This window comes from Theropithecus gelada, chromosome X (assembly GCF_003255815.1).
Source record: "Theropithecus gelada isolate Dixy chromosome X, Tgel_1.0, whole genome shotgun sequence".
In the NCBI taxonomy this organism is placed as follows: domain Eukaryota; kingdom Metazoa; phylum Chordata; class Mammalia; order Primates; family Cercopithecidae; genus Theropithecus; species Theropithecus gelada.
The window spans coordinates 14,311,828-14,331,388 of NC_037689.1; the positions used below are offsets into that span (position 1 = coordinate 14,311,828).

At 38.0% G+C, this 19,561-nt stretch overlaps 1 protein-coding gene across 10 annotated transcripts in view; it reads right to left on the reverse strand.

The window, feature by feature from the left end:
* Positions 1-19,561, reverse strand: part of KDM6A (lysine demethylase 6A) — a 232,263-nt gene that overhangs the window by 135,778 nt on the left and 76,924 nt on the right. For all 10 annotated transcript variants that reach the window (XR_003117321.1, XM_025371878.1, XM_025371877.1 and 7 more), the window contains exon 3: positions 10,293-10,401. Coding sequence is in view for 8 of the 10 variants with exons in the window: in XM_025371877.1 (XP_025227662.1) it covers positions 10,293-10,401 (109 nt within the window). In the remaining 2 variants the exon portion in view is untranslated. The remainder of the gene's footprint in view (positions 1-10,292; positions 10,402-19,561) is intronic.

Here is a 19,561-nt window from a genome sequence, read left to right on the forward strand (position 1 = left end):
TCCCAAATACCTTTCCTGAAGAAAAATCTGATAAATATGCTCCCCTTAAAGGAGAGTATATACCAAGAAAGAAGAAGATATGGTCTACTGAAAGCAGGAGACACAACAGATACAAGAGGCCATGGGAATACCCAAGATGAAGAAAAAGGGTGATCCCAGGACAGCAGCTATGCCCCAGATCCAAGTCACTGAGGCTTATCATTAAAATTATTGTAACCTCTTCTCAACCTGAGGACCAAGTATCCAGATAAACCTGGCCCAGATTCTTAACTGGGTTTGGCTTTTTCTTGACCATGTTCTGATAAAGTTTATATATTCTCCCCTCTATGTTCTACAAAATAGATGATGTGAAGGCTCCCAGAAGTGTTAAGTGTTCTGCTTTGATTTACTTTTTTTTGTTGTTTTTTTGAGATGGGGTCTCACTCTGTTACCCAGGCTGGCGTGATCTTGGCTCACTGCAACCTCCGCCTCCCAGGTTCAAGCAATTCTCCTGCCTCAGCCTCCTGAGCAGCTGGGATTACAGGCGCTTGCCACCATGCCCGGCTAATTTTTGTATTTTAGTAGAGGCGAGGTTTCCCCATGTTAGCCAGGCTGGTCTTGAACTCCTGACCTCAAGTGATCCGCCCGCCTCAGCATCCCAAAGTGTTGGGATTACAGGCGTGAGCCACCAGGCCCGGCCTGATTTGACTTACTTCTGAATAACCCACTCTCTCTGATCATATTTCTGACTAGATTTTCCTGGTTCATATTGGTCATGTCACATGTCCTAATTATGGGTATTATGTTTGCCAAGAGTCACACATGCCCTAGCACACTGCCTTCCCCAAAAGTGGCTCTTGTAAACTGTTGAGGAACCAGAAGCCACACTATTAACACTAGAGTCTCTTGTTTAGTTTTACTTCTCCTAAGAGCCTCCTCTAATAGTGACAATATGGCCCCTTCCTTACATAGCTATATTCGTGCCTGTTATTCAGCTTTCCAAAGATAAACAATATCTTGTTCAGGGATACTTTTATCAGTGAAGAAAGAAAGAAAGAGAGAGAGAGAGAGAGAGGAAGGGAAGGGAAGAAAGAGAAAGAAAGAGAAAGAGAGAAAAGAAAAAAGAAAAGAAAAGAAAAAAAAGAAAAGCAAGAGAACACTGAACGTCACAGCCAGGCATAGGTTACACCTACAAAGGAAGGGAAGAGGATGCAATTGGAGAGAACACAAGCTGGTGGTAGCAGTACCATTCTATTTCTTAACTTCTAGAGTAGGAAGACAGGTGTCAATTTTAATAGTCTTTAAACCATATATAGGTTTTTAGACATTCTACTTAAGTGTAATACACTGCTCAATTTAAGGATCGGAAACTAGCAAAAAAACATTTTGCAACATACTGCATGTTACCCTTCACTAGTGACCAAGTTGTTTCTTCAACAAAGCAGTAAATAAAACATTATCTTCTGATTATACACGTTGGGGACAAACCGCCCCAAAAAAGCTTCTTGGTACTGTCGACACTCCCCCCAAACTCCTCCATACTGCCCACCCCTCCCCTTAATGCAACTCTTCTCTGCGCCATTCACCCTTCCCCCAAGCCTCTTTACATTTCTAAGCCCTTATCCAGGTGCCGCAGTGGAGCCAGCGGACTTCCCTTATCAAACCTTGCTGCGATAAGCAAACCCCAATTACAAACCATCCAGGACCACACAGGGGGAGGTCATGAGAAGCATAAACAAACTTTACCTATACCCTCCTGTAAGTTCCTTCATCTAGTTGTTCCCATAAACGTCACAAGCTGATATATGGCAAAGTTAACCAACTAACGACCCCAGGGTCTCTCTCCCCCATATAAACCCCTCATTTTGTAAGCTCAGGGCTGCCTCCTCTGTCTGTGCTGGAGCAGCCGGCAGGTTCAATAAACTTACTCGCCTGACTTTGGGTCTATTCTTCCTTTCTCTCGGCTGACCTTACAGTATATGAGATGCTGAATAAAAGAAGATATACCAAAAATGGAAGTTAATGTTTTCTAAAATTCTATATGAAATGTTTTCATTTTATTGTAAATCACCAAAATATATGTATCATATAAAGAACATTCTGAATATGTTCAAATTACAGAAACATTACCCAAAAACATCATCACGTATTTGAAAAAGTAACTTTTACATATGAATAATGCTCATCCTTTTTGCATAAAGATGATGCCAACCAACCTATCATTGGAAGGACGTTAGGCTATGAGAAATTTTGCCAGTTGTGGTGAAGAACTGGTTTTTAAGCCATCCCCCATTTCCTAGTTCTTCATGCATGAGGTCATTAATTAATGATCTTCTAAAAAGAAAAACAAACTAAACTATCAAACTAGCTGTAGAAAAAAAAATAGTCAAGCAAGAGTTTGTGTAGTCAATGGTGTGGCTGATATTTTCACATTCATTTCTAACCACACTCTCAATCCCCATTATTGATTTGAAAAGGTTATTGGTTTCCTGGCAATCTCAGTGATTGTTTTAGTCCAGAAATGGGCACATGAGTTCAGGCAGCCCAATCACCACTGATTTATAGATGGCAGACGTGAAAAAGGTTCTCTTTCTACTAATGCATGTGAACAAGGAAGCATATATTACCAACTGCCACCACAAGGGAACTATCTTGGGATGAAGCCCACAGAAGAACAGACTGAAAAGTAACTGGATCCTTCTAGACTTTAAACCATGCCTGGAGAAAAATTCACCTATGAACTTCCTATTATGTGAGGTAATAAATGTCCTTACTGTTTATGCTAGAATCATGTATTTAATACTTGTGCCTAAAAACATTCTGAACAGAAGACTTGGTCCCTGACAATTTTGTGCAGTCACCATATCAAACCCAGAGATTGCCCTTTTAACGATATTACAGAATTTCCACAAATTTGGAGGGCATACTGTCAATAATTTGATTAATTATATATATCATCTGGCTTCATAAAATTATCTTTCAGGATTAGGGAACCTTTAAAAAGATAGTATGATGTCTTTTGAAGCAAATAAAACTGAAGTATAAGAACTCCACGTGATGTGAAAAGATGTTACCAAAAAAACCCCAAAGAAATAAAAAATTAAAGAGAAAAAACAAAAAAATTTTAAAAAGAAGTCCATGTAATTATCAGTTGGGAGAAACATGGCATCCATACAAAAACATGGTGAACTGAGAAATAAATATGAATGCTCAAATTCAAAGTCACAAAGTTAATACTCTAAATGGCAGGAATAGATTTGTAACTCAGCCATTTCTTCCATGAGCATTTGTTCCATTTTTTCCATGAGCGATCTTTCTACTCGTGTACACATTTTATCAACAATTATACTCTACCCTCATTATGCTTAGCATCTTATTTTAAGAAAAATCTTAACACGCTGTTTCTTAATCAGAAAAAAAATCATTAAAACTCTAAAGATGCAGTATACAAGTACCCATCACCTCACCAGAGTCTCTCTAGTAAAATCCTTTTGACCAAAGCACAATCCTACTCTCTAGTAAAATTTTACTCTCTAGCAAAATTCTTTTGACCAAAGCACAACCACGTTAAAGATTTCTAATCTAATCTAACGTTAAAGATTAGAAATCTTTAACGTGGTTATCCATTAAAAAAATTCCTAGTCTACTGTAACTAGAATTTTCTAAAGTCCTTAATACAGAATGAGGGAAATCATTTATTTGGACATCCTCATATAATGCTTAAAACCTGTTTTAGAATGCTTACAGAAAATGGATTAAAAATTTGACAATTCTGGAAAAGCCAAACAAAATCTATGATTGGAAAACACATGTTTCATGTTCTTATACTATAAATATTCCAGGATAGAGTACTGTCATTCGACCCACAAAAGACAAAACGAGAAAGAAAACTCTCAAAGCTCTAACTTAAGGCTTCTCCACATTGGCAGCTCTTGGCATGTAACTTGCCCTGGCCATTTGTAACTGCTTAAGAATTGAAACAACCAAAGCATATTTTGCCCAAGTGACAGAAATGCAACAAATGACCAATTACTTGAGGGAAGGAAGAATGGAAGAAAAATCTACCACTGGCTAGAATTTCAGGGAACTTATAATGGGGAAAACTTCCAGCTAAAAAATACAAAGAAACAATTTTTAAGAGTTTCAAGGTTTTCATATTAATGTCAGGAATGATTATTACACTCCTCTAATTTTTTACTTCTGAAGTTCTTACTGTCTATCCTTTAAGTCTCTCGCCTCATAATTTCTATCTGTTTATAATTTTGCTGTATACTTTGAAGTAATCTGCTACCTGATTTTTTGAGACGGAGTTTCGCTCTTACTATCCAGGCTGGAGGGCAATGGCGCGATCTCAGCTCACCACAACCTCTGCCTACTGTGTTCAAGCGATTCTCCTGCCTTAGCCTCCCGAGTAGTAGGGATTACAGGCATGCACCACCACGCCCTGTTAATTTTGTATTTTTAGTAGAGACGGTATTTCTCCATGTTGGTCAGGCTGGTCTAGAGTTCCCGACCTCAGGTGATCTGCCCGCCTTGGCCTCCCAAAGTGCTGGGATTACAGGCGTGAGCCATTGTGCCCAGCTGCTACCTGATTTTCTAATCAACTCATTTAACTCAGTGACTCTCTTCGCCTACAATTTACCACATATTTAAAGACATTTACACATATTTTCTATTAACTGCTCCTAAGATCCATCACATATATTCATCTAAATATATACGCTTGTGCTTCAGCCCAGGGTTCTGTATCTCTCAGGTTGTCCTCCAACCCGAAGAAGTGAAATCACTGCATCATCTCCATGGTTTAAGGCTTATAAACTGTCTGAGAGCCCCATCAGCCATTTGGCTTAGGAGGTTCATAGGTTAGTTTCAGAGTTAGGAGTAGAAAGGAGGTATAGTAGACACTGTAAAGAAGCACTCACATCCCATTTCAAGAAAGAACTGCTGGGAATCCTGCTTGCTGAAAGCCTCTATCTGTGAGATTCTACAGAAGCTGCCTGAGTTGCAGAGAGCCAACTTGTCCCTGGTCACAATTCTTCTCAGGCTGGCCCATGTTCAATATGGAATAATTGGAGTATAAAGGCCTGGCTATCTTGGCCCAACTTGGTATAGCTCTCAAGGGCCATTCTGGCTCCAGAGCTTCCCAGGAAGTTAGTAAAGGTTGTCACAGCTTAATTTCTCCTTCTGTCCAATACTGGTTCTATCCTCCACCTTCCCAAGCTGTTGAACATAAAGGAAACTCCTTACTGAGGAATATAACAACAATAGGCTGACTGCATTGAGCCTCCATTTTCCCACAATCCCCTATCTAATTACTATTTTAAGACTTAAAATAAATTCCTACAAACAAAGTGACCAAATAAAGTGACAGCATATTTTTTTAAACTATTCATTCATATCACCAGCCAGAAAGGCTAAGAAAATATTTTACAAAGCCTTTTTTCCTTCTGCATCAAATTCATCTGGAATGACAGAAAAGATAAATGATTACCAAATTATACCATCTTCAGACTAAAATTTTTTTTGGAATTCTTGTAAGACAGAAAGTAGATTAGAGCAAAATGACAACTAAGGGTAAGAAAAACCACAGCCCAAAACACACACAAAAGAGGTTCTACCATTTTCTACTATAGAAATAGAAGCCTTTTTTTTTTTTTTTTTAAAGGAACTAAACTCAAGAGAAATGACAAGCTCAGAAAACTTTACACAGAAAAGATGACTATGAATCAGGGCAAAGAATTACAGGGCTGTCTTCAGAAAAACAAGGCCAATAAGTCTCCTATGTACATATACCTGAGCAGTTCACTCACAGAATTACATGTTTACTATATGGTTTACTCCCAGGAAGTTATGGTTTATAACGTGTTCTCTAAAAAGAAATGTCTATTTGCCCAGGGTTAGTAGTTCTCTAATCCTGTACTAGTTCCAAAGAGAGGAGGAGGAAGCAGCCAAAGGTAACAAATGTCTCTATAAACAGGTAATCTTGAGGGTATGAGTATGTGTTGGAGAGGAAGGGAGAGGGCTATTAGAGACCGATTCTAGTTTTGGACTTGCAGAAAGACGATGAAGAAAACAGATAAAGAATTCATTTTAAGTGGAAACATGCCTTAAAAAGCCTCAAAAAGGATTTAAAAAAATACCAAAACACATCTAGGAAACAGAAAACCACCAGCTTGAAATGTTAAAATATACTGAATACATTTGCATACCCCTGCACCCATTTTCTCCTACACATTAATCAAGCTGTTGACTACCTACCAATGTCCAGGTCATCTACACAACACAAAACGAAGCACATGTTTTCAAGGACTTAAATCCTTAGATTATCCTTCTCTCACCTTACTAGATTACTCTCACCAGCTAGTTTGCTAACACAGTCTAGTTGCCACATGCCCTCCCTTCCAAAAAAGAAAACACATATCCAAGATGAATCTCCCTGGATTCATTACCTTCATAACCAAAATTTTTATAAGTAGCCACGCATGGTGGCTCACACCTGTAATCTCAACACTTGGGAGGCTGAGGCAGGAGGATTGCTGGAGCCCAGGAGTTCAAGACTAGCCTGGGCAACAAAGCAAGATCTCTGTCTCTACAAAAAGTACAAAAATTAGCTAGGCGTGGTGGCGCACACCTCTAGTTCCAGCTACTCAGGAGGCTGAGGCAGGAGAATCACTTGAGCCCAGGAGTTTGGGGCTGCAGTGAACCATGTTTCTGCCACTGCACTCCAGCCTGGGTGACAAAGCAAGACCCTGTCTCAAAATAAAATAAAATAAATATAAATATATATATATATATATGAAAAATAAAGCTATAGTCATAGTCTAACACAGTGGTTGTTAGGAACTAATGCTGGTGGTGCCGCCTTTAAGTTGAAGCAATTGCTCATTTACCATTCAAAAAATCCTAGGGACCTTAAGAATTATGCTAAATCTACTGTCTATGCTCTATAAATAGAACAAAGTCTGAATGACAGCACATCTGTTCACAGCACAGTTGATTGAATATTTTCAGCCCATTATTGAGAACTATTGTTCAGAAAAAAGGATTCCTTTCAAAATATTATTGCTCACTGACAATGCACCTAGTTACCCAAGAGCTCTGATGGAGAGGTACAGGCAGATTAATGTTGTTTTCATGCCTGCTAACACAACATCCATTCTGCAGCCTACATCAAGGAGTAATTTTGACTTTCAAGTCTTTTTTTTAAATTTATTTATTTTTTGAAACGGAGTCTCACTCTGTCACCCAGGCTGGAGTGCAATGGCGCGATCTCAGCTCACTGCAACCTCCCCTTCCTGGGTTCAAGTGATTCTCCTGCCTCAGCCTCCTGAGTAGCTGGGACTACAGGCGTGCGCCACCGCACCTGGCCAATTTTTGTATTTTTATTAGAAACAGGGTTTCGCCATGTTAGCCAGATGGGTCTCGACTCTTGACCTCAGGTAATCCACCTACCTAGGCCTCCCAAAGAGCTGGAATTACAGGCGTGAGCCACCGCACTCGGCCTCAAGTCTTATTAAAGTAATATATTTTGTAAGGCTATATAGCTGCCATAAATAGTGACTAATCTCATGGATCTAGGTAGAGTAAATTCAAAGCCTTCTGGCAAAGATTCATCATTCTTGATGCCATTAAGAACATTTGAGGTCAAAAGGTTGGGCGCAGTGGCTCACGCCTGTAATCCCAGCACTTTGGGAGGCAGAGGTGGGCATATCACGAGGATTTCAAGACCAGCCTGGCCAACATGGTGAAGCCCCATCTCTACTAAAAATACAAAAATAAACCGGGCGTGGTGGCGCATGCCTGTAATCCCAGCTACTTGGGAGGCTGAGGCAGGAGAATCGCTTGAACCCAGGAGGTGGAGGTTGCAGTGAGCTGAGATCACGCCATTGCACTCCAGCCTGGGCAAGAAGAGTGAAACTCCGTCTCAAAAAAAGGAAAAGAAAAAAAAAGAACATTTGAGGTCAAGATACCGACATTAACAGGAGTTTGGAAGAAGCTGATTCCCATCCCTCCCCATAGATGACTTTGAGGGGTTCAAGATTTCAATGGAGGAAGTAACTGCAGATGTGCTGGAAAACAGCAAAAGAAATAGAATTAGAAGTGCAGCCTGAATGGATAAGAAACTGCTTCTTATAGATGAGCAAAGAAAGTAGTTTCTTTAAAAAAGAGAAAGAGAGAGAGAGAGAGAGAGAGAAAGAGAGAGAGAGAAAGAGAGAGAGAGAGAGAGAGAGAGAGAGGACCTTGTCACCCTGGCTGGAGTGCAGTGATATGATCCCAGCTCACCATAGCCTCAACCTCCCAGGTTCAAGTGTTCCTCCCACTTCAGCCTCCAGGGTAGTTGCATGCCATCATACTCAGCTAATTTTTTTTTTTTTTTTTTAAGATATGGGGTCTCACTATGTTGTCCAGGCTGGTCTTGAACTCCTGGGCTCAAGTAATCCTCCTGCCTTGGCCTCCCAAAATGCTGGAATTACAGGCATGAGCCACTGTGCCTGGCCAAAAGGAGTTTCTTGAAATGGAATCTACTCCTAATAAAGGTGCTGTGAACATTGTGGAAATGATAACAACGAATTTAGAATACTACGTAAACTTAGTTAACAGAGCAGTGGCAGGGTTTGAGAGGACTGACTCCAGTTTTGAAAGAAGCTCTACTGTGAGTAAAATGCTTTCAAACAGCATCACATGCCACAGAGAAACCTTTCATAAAAGGAAGAGTCCACTGATGCAACAAAGTTCAATGTTTTCTTATTTTAACAAACTGCCACAGCCACCCTAACCTGCAGCAACCACCACCCTGATCATTCAGCAGATATCAACAACGAAGCAAGACCCTCCATCAGCAAAAAGATTACAACTTGCTGAAAGTTCAGTTGATTGTTAGCACTTTTTAGCAAGGAAGTATTTTTTAACTAGAGTATGTACATTTTTTAGACATAATGCTACTGCACACTTACAGTGCAAACATAACTTTTATATGTAATAGGAAACAAAAAAAATTTTGTTTGACTGGTTTTATTACAATATTCGCAACAAATTGCAGTGGTCTGAAGCCAAACCTGCAATATCTCCCAGGTATGCCTCTATCTATTTTTTGGTACAATAGTTTCCTTTAAGTAAGTTTCCAGTTTTAATGAAAGATAAAATATCTAACAGAGTATTAAGTAATTATTAACACCCATTACCCTGTTGGACTGAAACCATTTCGCTAAGTACTAACCAGTGTCACATAATCTGAAAATCCATGAGGTGTCATCCATCACTTCGTTCCCCCTTTTACAGATTAGACAACAGATACTCAGCGATGTTTATATATAATCTTTTAAAGGTAATGCAGTTGTATATAACAGAGCTGAGCTGAGAAAAAAGCCTAAGTTCAAACCTCACAGAATATGCCTGTCTCAGACTAAAATTGCATTTTCATTAGGAAAACATTCACTTGACCTAACATAAAAGTCGCATAATAAAACATCAATATGAAATACTAACAATCCTTCGCTTTAGCCCTGAAACTATCTGCCAGGTGTTTTGCCCTCTAAACACACTTGTTGAAAACAGGAGTAACACATTCATCCACTCCACATCAAAATGTTCACTATCATCAAAAGGTTAAAATGTTCTTGGCTATAATAATAATTTTCTTTTAATGTGGATTTTTTCTTTGGTATTGGAAGGGCAGGGTTTGGGGGTGCTTTTAACTTCCTGAGTAATGGTCTGAGTTGGCAGCTTGATATCATAAAAAGGGCAAATCTTAGGGGGCTGACTACTTTCAGTTATTTAACTCACTTGTTTCTTAAAGGAAAAACATTTCAAGTAAATTTTAAAAGCTAGTTTTATCCAAGGCTCATCTGTGATCATCTCTCTGTATTACTTATGTTTACAATAACATGGCTAGTTAACGATCAGATTTTCGTTCAAGTATTTTTTAGCTAAAATGGAAATGTTTTAAATAGGATAAAGAAAGATGCTGAGTTTTTCTTACCTTTCCAAAGTATCCATCAATGTACAAATGTCTATATCAAACTAGGTCACTTTCTACTATGGCAAGGCCTTTCAAGGGCAAGGATTTTCACAAGGCAGAACAAAACTGCACTGCACATGCAGGTGGTTTTCACTTTTACTGAATAGCCAACTTATTGATGATTTAGATGGGGTCATATGACATTTTTCCATTTCCATCTACTCTACTTTTCTTTCTCATTGTTTAGTGTGCTCATGCACTTACAATTTCTTAGGAAAGTCCTCTTGATAAAGCACAAATAATTACAATCCAACACATGTATAAATCAAACAATAATGAACAAGAAAAAAATTACCTTTTGGATAATCTTCCAATAAGAGGTTGAAGTGACCTAATTGACAAAAGAAATCAGACTCCACTTTTCCTTCAGCTTTTAAGATTAGAGATTCATAGCAGCGAACAGCCTAGAAATAAAAAAATACAAATATGTAAGCAAAAAATAAAGCTCTAAAAACCTTTCCTCCCCAAGATAATGCATATAGCCTCCATTCAATCACCTAAGAAGTCAATATTGAAAATTTCACTTCTATCTTAGACATATTCAATACAGCATTCTATAGAAGGAACAGCTTCCCTATGTATTTATTAAAAGAGCCACTAGTTATGGCATAAGTACTTTTCCCATTTATACATGGAAACAATACTTGCCAAATAAGATAATGTAGGAGCACTTTGATAATTTTATTCATAAGTTGAAAGTCTAAATTATTACTGTGGTCCCTGTTGATATAAACAAAAATGCTCTCAAATATAAACAATATACATCTTTCCCACAGGTGGGAAGAACTTTATTGAATTATGTGAGATCTCATAGAAACTCTACAGTAATAAAAATACCTAAAATTTACACTGAACTGCTTTTACTGACTTTTTGCCAGAACGTCTACCAGTTTTAAACTACCATATACTGCCCAAACACACCAACTCTATTTTTGATCTTACTTCCTAACTCCAATACAAGCATATGCTCTCCTTCTCACATTTCCTCCCCCAAAGAAAAAAATAACATTATTTTAACAGTATCAATTAGTTTTTATAACACAGGACAACTGCAGGAGAAAATGAACAACGGAAAGAACCCAGTTGTAGAGCCTGACTACAAATTCCAGTTGTCATTTGCTACAGGAGATTCTGGGGAATTTATCCTCTCTATTTTAGTAACACTCAAAGAGCTGATAAAAGGATTAAAAGTAGAAAACTTCTGTAAGGCTTTATCTCAGTGTTCGGCACACAATAGGTACTTGTTTCTTTACCATCACAGGTAATAACAAAGCTCTAATTCTCTCAAGGTTCCCAATACTTTTGTCAAAATTTCTCCCATTAACAATTCAGTGCTCCATAACATTGCTCTGTTAATAATGTGTCCCAGAGTCATTAAAGTAAGGAATGTGTGTCAATTCTCAAATCTCTGATATACTCCCAGGAACACTTTCAAGTTTGGTACACACAAAGAAAGAAACTTGCTTAGTTTCTATCACAATAAAAAACTTTCACTACCACTTCAAGAACTTTGTTGAGATAAGAAAATGTGATGTGGGACAGAGTACTCACTTCGAATGCCTTCATTTTTCCTCTCCTGTAAAATACAGAGCCTTTAATATAGAGTTTAAAAATTTATATCCTAACATTTACCTATCCTAAGCACATAAATAAATATTCAACAAGTTTGGATAATCCATTCTAAACAAGGCGAATTCTAGGCTGAGTCTACTATCCTTAAAGCCTAAGGGTTTATAAAAGAACTTGTCTTCAATTCCTATTCTACTCTTAGCTATGTGTACCAAATCATAATCACTGAAAACTAATCTTTCTGCTTCCCTATAACTAAAAAAGTCTGAACGCTACACTGAAGTCTCAGAAATTACTATAATCTGAAGGTATGAAATTTCAAAATCCTTTTTACTTAAGTCATATATAATTCTTATCTAGCAGATGGTTAGAGTATAAAAATACAATTTATTATAGTGCTTTATAATATCAGAGAAATACATAACATTACTGGGATACAATGGAATTCTTAATTTTACATTAAATGAATAAGAATATTGTAAATAAAGTTCTCATGATAATAGTGAGTGTATGATTTTTTAAAACTCTTAAGTTATTTATAAACCTTTCCTACTCCTCTGAGAGCTTCATATGGCTGATTAACATTAAATTTATAAGCAACTATATTTTCATGGTAAAAAGGATTCAAGATATAAACACAAATTGTCTTTAATGATATAAACAAAAAAGATGCCAACACTGTTTACTTCCTCTTATCACCCTTCATGCCACTGCCTTGATCATCAATTGCCTATCTTCTACTTGTCATAAAACTAAGGAACACACCAAAATTAATATTATACATAATGCTGATCATCATGAAATATAAAATCAGGTAAAACCCAGAATGGTTGATTTTAAATTCAGGTACTCATATACTCAGGGTAATCACAAATTCTTAATTTCCCCATAAAGCTGCCATGCACCTACCAAACTAACGTTGGTGGTCAACGATGCTGACAGAGCCAAACATCAAATGAGATGAAAATGAGCAAAAAGGCAGAAGAAAGTTGCCAAGAACTCTGTATTACCACTTCATAGTGAAACTTTATGAATTTATTCGAAGTATCTGAGGTAATTCTAATATCAGATATAGCCAAATATCTAACACACTTTTTAAAGAACATTTAAAGGAAAATAAACAACTTGAGATAATTTCCAATACTCCTAACTCATACAATAATCTAGAATAAAACACAGAAATTTTTATATTTTTACCCAAAAGGCTAACGATAACAGAAGATATACAATTACTGTTTAGATTCAGAACGATGTTCAGATAAACTTCCATAAAGCAAAAATATCTCCAGTCAATAGGATTATTTTTATTTCTTGCTTTTTAAATTTTAAATGTATACAAATAAAATCATCCCTGTACAGTATCTTCATACACAACTGCAGAGAAGGAGGACTGGAATATAAAACAGGTGCTAAAAAAAGAAAGTCTAGGGACACATGTTCTCAGAATCTCCTGAGGGCTGTGTCACAGCAAAAAAAAGTCTATATAGTTGTCCCACACAGAATCTTCCTTGTATTTTGTTCATTTTACTTTTCTATATTTTTGAGATTTTTTCATAATTAACCTATATTATTTCTATTCTTATAAAAATCATTAAAAGGACCAGGCGCGGTGGCTTACGCCTGTAATCCCAGCACTCTGGGAGGCTGAGGCAGGCGGATCACGAGGTCAGGAGATCGAGACCATCCTGGCTATCACGGTGAAACCCTGTCTCTACTAAAAACACAAAAAAATAAGCCGGGCATGGTGGTGGGCGCCTGTAGTCCCAGCTACTCAGGAGGCTGAGGCAAGAGAATTGCTTGAACCTGGGAGGCAGAGGTTGCAGTGAGGTGAGATCGCACCACTGCACTCCAACCATGGGCGACAGAGCTAGACTCAGTCTCCAAACAAACAAACAAAAAAAAAATCATTAAAGAATGATTACACTTTCCCCCGGGACTCATCCCATACCTTTAGTGTAAGGATAGTCAGAAATTTGAAAGAAAATCATTTGTGGTTGCATCAGCAATCAACAGAGCAATTTCTGCAATGATACAAATACCCTATGATCTGTGCTGTCCAATACAGTAGTCACTAGACACATGTGGTTACTGAGCACTTTGAAACATGGTTAGGGCAAGTGGACAAGTCAATTTTTAAATTGTTTCATTTTAATATTTAAATTTAAATAAACATGTGGCTAATGGCTACCATACTGGACAGTATAGACCTCGATAATTCTTAAAGCCTAAAAACAACTTAATATTCAATCCATATACTAAATATTAGGAAAGCAAAATTTCTTATGTTTATAAATGAAAAGCCTATAAAAATAATAAAATTGCAGCAAGGAGGATAAAAGCAATACCCTCCACAAAAATCACTGTTACATCCTCTAATTGTTTATCGCTGGTGGATTGCACATCCATAATCCTTACCACCTTACTAGGAAAAAAAAAAAAAAAAAAAACACTGAAAAGGTAAATAAATAAACTAAGATCCTCCCAGCTACGTAGAAAGCTTGGGTGTGTTTTTTATTTCCATCATAGTGCCATATTCCACAACATTCAATATAACTTGTGCGTGATATCTGCTGCACTGTTATTATTTTAAAAACCAGCTATCCCAGAAAAGTAACGTTACCATTACCCTGTTATTTCTAAACCTTGACAGATGAAGTTTTGAGCTTGTGAACACAGACATGTAACTAATTTAATTTTTTTAATGTGCAGTATTAATCTTTTATGATGAACTTGGTCAGTGCCTTGCTAAAATAGGACACTGTCAATATTTTAGAATTGTTAAATATATGCAACATTTAAACTTTTTTTTTCCAATTTAAAAGATTAACTACAGTAGCTGAGTGACTACAAATGGTAGAGAAAATATAGATTTTAATACCCCAATGGTTTTAAATGAAGTGAAATTTTTAGGCTGAATATAATAAAAACAAATATGCAGTCCTGCCCATAATTTTAATTTTTAATTTTTTGGGATGGAGTTTCGCTCTTGTTGCCCAGGCTAGAATGCAATGGCGTGGTCTCAGCTCACTGCAACCTCAGCCTCCTGCGTTCAAGCAATTCTCCTGCCTCAGCCTCCCAGGTAGCTGGAATAATAGGCACCCACCACCATGCCCGGCTAATTTTTGTATTTTTAGTAGAGATGGGGTTTCACCATGTTGGCCAGGCTGGTCTTGAACTCCTGACCTCAGGTGATCCGCCCACTTTGGCCTCCTTAAGTAGTGGGATTACAGGTGTGAGCCACCACGCCCGACCCTGCCCATAATTTTTAAAAGTCAACCATACACATACACAGTGGTTGAGCATCCAGCAACCAGCAGACTCCTTAAAACAGATTAAGGGATTTAAGCAGACAACAGGTCAATGTATCATCCGTGAAATATGGTTATTTGGTCAGGCATGATGGCTCACGCCTATAATCCCAGCACGCCTATAATCCCAGCACAAGGCAGGAGGAGTCCATGAGCCCAGGAGTTTGAGACCAGCCTGGGCAACATAGCGAGGCCTCGTCTCTATAAAAATTAAAAAAAATTAGCCAGGCATGGTGTGGTGCATGCCTATGATCCCAGCTACGTGGGAAGCTTGAGGCGGGAAGATGACTTGGGTCTGGGAAGTTGAGGCTACAGTGAGCCATGATTGCGCCACTACATTCCAGCCTGGACGACAGAGCAAGACCCTGTCGAAGGAAAAGGAAAAGGAAGAGGAAAAGGAAAAGGAAAAAGAAGGAAATTTTAAAAGTATTCATGGCCCAAATTAATAAAGTATATTATACACATCAACAGGAATAATCAGCTCACCAAGGTCTAGTCTGATCAGATCTCCAGCATTATCAATTCTGAATACCACATTTCAACAGGTGATAACGTAAAGAGGGCTACAAGTTTGATAAAGGATGTGGAAACTGTCATAAGAAAACTATCTTAACTAAGTTTAACTGAGGAGAATCAAACGGGATTGAAGCTTTACTTAAATATTTAAAAAGCAGTCACTTAGAAGAGAAGATTAATTGCACTCTGGGTAGTGCCAATGAATGAGTATAATTTATAAGCAAGTTTAATTCAGTTCATTCAGAAAGTAGGAAAAATTAAACACACCAAAAATTAAACGGGCCATCACTGGCTCATATCAATGCAAAGAATTAAAGCATATATTACTAAGCTATTTTAGTGGGGGTTAGAAAGGAGATACCATATTTTAGATACAATTCTGATTTGCATTTTTTTTTTAATCCTTGGACTCTATAATTCTAAGTATAACCCTGTAAAATTTATACAATAAAAAATAAGAAAATTAAAAATTAAAAAAGAATTATGGTTTTTAGAAGCTTACAACTTTCTCAATAAAAGACCACTCAAGACAACACAGCTTTAAAATAAGACTATTTTAGGGAAAAAGAAAAACCCCTATATTAACCTAATGGGAATAAATATTTCAAACATTTTTATTAAAATCACTGAAATATTACCAGTTGTTTAATGGGTATAGTTTCAGTTTTACAAGATGAAAAGAGTTCCGGAGACTAACACTACTGAACAGTACATTTGAAAAGGTTACTTACAATGGCAAATTGCATGTTATGTATATTTTGCACTAGTTTTTTTTTTTTTTTTTTTTTAAGGTACTAAATTAGATAATACCTGTGAATAATTTAAAACACTTAGTATTATACCAGTCACTCATCAATGAGCACCTACTCCATCCTGGTCACTTTTATTGGCTGCTAGGTATCCAAAGTGAAGGTAAACTGGTTCCTGTCTCCTTTATTTTCCTCTATATCATTTTTTTCTCCTCAATCCTCTTTTCTAACCCATCTGCCTTCCTCAGTCCTCTTTCTTCCTTGGCTCCACCTTACTATCTTGGTCCTTAACTAAAGATACTTTCCCAAGAGTCACCTTTGTGCCCTATAAACTTCTGTTTACACAAGAGAAGGGGGTGGCGGGGAAGGGAATAAGAAGAAAGACATGGAAGAAGAAATCTTTTAACTCTAAACAACATACCAGACTTTTTCCACTTGGACATCCCAACATCATCTTAAATTTGCCAAATGAAAATTAAGTTTCTTGCACTGTTCAAAAATTCTCTCTTTAAGTTTCCTTTTCATTAACAGCACCTAGTCAAATCACTTCTTTATGCCTACACATCTAATTGATTACTGCTAAGTCTTCCCTAACACTTCTCCCATAACCATTCCCCTTTTTCTTTTTACCTATTATTTCCCCAAATTCCAATGAATGCCCGTACTACACCATTACTGCCACTTGTTGCTCCTTTACTGGTCTGTTTCTACAGCCGAACTCATACCCTAAACAAACAAAACCCACTCTTACAGCAATGCTATTTATTGTCATGCTTCCCAGCTTTTAAACTTCCAATTATTTCCTACTGCCTATAACAGTGAGTACTTGGCTCCAGTCCCAGCCTACACATCCATATTTTTTCTTTCCCTGTTCCCCAACACAAAGCCCACTCTACTCCAACCCCACATCAAACTCTCATCCCACTAACTTCCTACATTTTTAACAGCTTGTTATTGAGACACCCTAAAGAGATGGCAAACTATGTAACTACAGCAGATCACCCCTGCTCCCTCTGACACAGATCAGTAAAAGAATTTGTTGCAGCAATCCAGACAATATCAAGAAAAGGTGTTTCTCTACTGCACCAGTACCATCACCACCACCCGCTTAGTTATTAGAGTGTTTTCTTACTCTACATTATGTATAAAGAGACATAATATCTAATGTATAATATTACTATTCTTCTGACCTGTTCCCAACAAATCCCTAAAAGTGTATGCATCATTAAACTTGATATCCTTTCCAGAAAGATGTGTCGTAAATCAGAAGGAAATTCTTCCTGTTTGTGGGTATTGGGCAATGCCTTTGCCTGGCTGCTTTTAAAACACCATAAATATGCTTAGGAATTTAAAAGGATTGAAACTACCTGAACCTAAACCATTTTTGAAACGTCAACACATTATACTTTTTTTTTTTTATGAGAGAAGAGTTACAATTAAAATAATCTTAAGTTGTTGGGTTTTTTTTTTCTGTGGGTTTTTTTTTTTTTATTTTTTTTTTTAAGGCAAGGTCTCACTCTGTCACCCAGGCTGGAGTGTAGTGGCACAATCACAGCTCACTGCAGCCTTGATCTCCCAGGCTTAGGTGATCCTCCCACTTCAAACCCCTCAGGTGGCTGGGACTACATGCACACGCCACTATGCCTGGCTAATTTTTGTACTTTTTGTAGAGACGGGGTTTCACCATGCTGGCCAGGCTGGTCTCAAATGATCCACCTGCCTTGGCCTCCCAAAGTGCTGGGATTACAGGCATAAAGTATTACTGATTCTTAATGGCATACCTACTCCTGAACTTATATATCAAACGCAGACTTTTTCTTTTTAATTTCATTTACTATTTTTGAAAATTTATTTATCACCACTTCAAAAAGGCACATATAGCAAAAAGTCTCTCTCCTAGTCCTGACCCCAGCCACCCAGTTCCCTTTCCCAGGAGCAACAAATGTTTAAAATTTCTAACATATTCAAAATTATATTGTAAAGAAAAAAAAAAGAGAGATTATATCGTGCAGATGTAAGCACATATACTTTCCCTACCTTACTAATATTTTTATAAACACTGTTTTGTAACTTGCTTCAGATTCTAGGTGTCTCAGATATCCTTTCTCCTCCCCTTTGTTAATAGAACCCCTAAATTTAATTAGGCACATTTTTACACAGACTGAAGGCTGAGATTCCCAGTCATCCTTGCAGGTGTGGCTTGGTGATTAAATTCTGACCAATGGAATATAAGGGAAAGACAGGCTCCACTTCAACCCGTCCTCTGCCTACTTGGGTAGAATCACCCAGATGGCAAGAACTTCAGTAACTCTCCTGGACTAAGAGGTAGATGCCATAGCTGAGAACGGCAGAGTAGGAAACGGAAGCCCATGTTCCTGGAACAGTAGAGTTCTAGTGCAGCCCAGAACTGACTGACTGTTGAGAATTCTTTAAGAGACAGATGTGTGTGTAACCCTCTTTCCTCGCTTAAGAACAAAAACAAACAAACAAAAAAAAAACAAAGCTGGCTGCAATGGCTCACACCTGTAATCCCAGCACTTTGGGAGGTTGAGGTGGGGGGATTACTGGAGACCAGCCTGGGCAACATAGGGAGACTCCCATCTCTACAAAAACATTTTTAAAAATTATGCTGGCATGATGGTACACATCTGTGGTCCCAGCTACTCAGGAGGCTGAAGTGGTAGGATCACTTGAGCCCAGGAGGTGGTGGCTGCGGTGAGCTGTGATCATGCCACTGCAGCCTGGGTAACAGAGTGAGACCCTGTCTCAAAACAAAACCAACAACAACAACAACAAAACAACTGCCTAATGAAATAATCATTAACACACACACAAAGGATGGAGGGAAGAAAAAAAGAAAACCAGTTAATCGTCATCCATATCTAACATTTTAGAGATGATAAAGGAACTTATGCATTTGTCACTCTACGCTGTCTCTCTCTTTCCTACTTTCAATTAATACACATCTTTTGTCAAAAGAGTCAGTAGAGGGGCCAGGCGTGGTGGCTCGCGCCTATAATCCCAGCACTTTGGGAGACTGAGGTGAGACCAACCAGGCCAACATGATGAAAACCTGCCTCTACTAAAAATACAAAACATTAGCTGGGCGTGGTGGCGGGCACCTGTAATTCCAGCTACTCAGGAGGCTGAGGCAGGAGACTCGCTTGAACCTGGGAGGCGGAGGTTGCAGTGAGCAGAGATCACGCCACTGCACTCCAGCCTGGGCAATGAGAGTAAAACTCCGTCTCAGAAAAAAAAGAGTCGGTAGAATAAAAGTTACAGATGCCAGTCTCAATCCTAGATTTTTCAGTCTCTTTGGACCTACTCCTCTGCATTCATGGGATGTGGTGAATGCTAATGAGTAAACAAGCATCATTCCACATTCAAGAAACCATCACTGGCACCTGAAGAATCATTCTTTT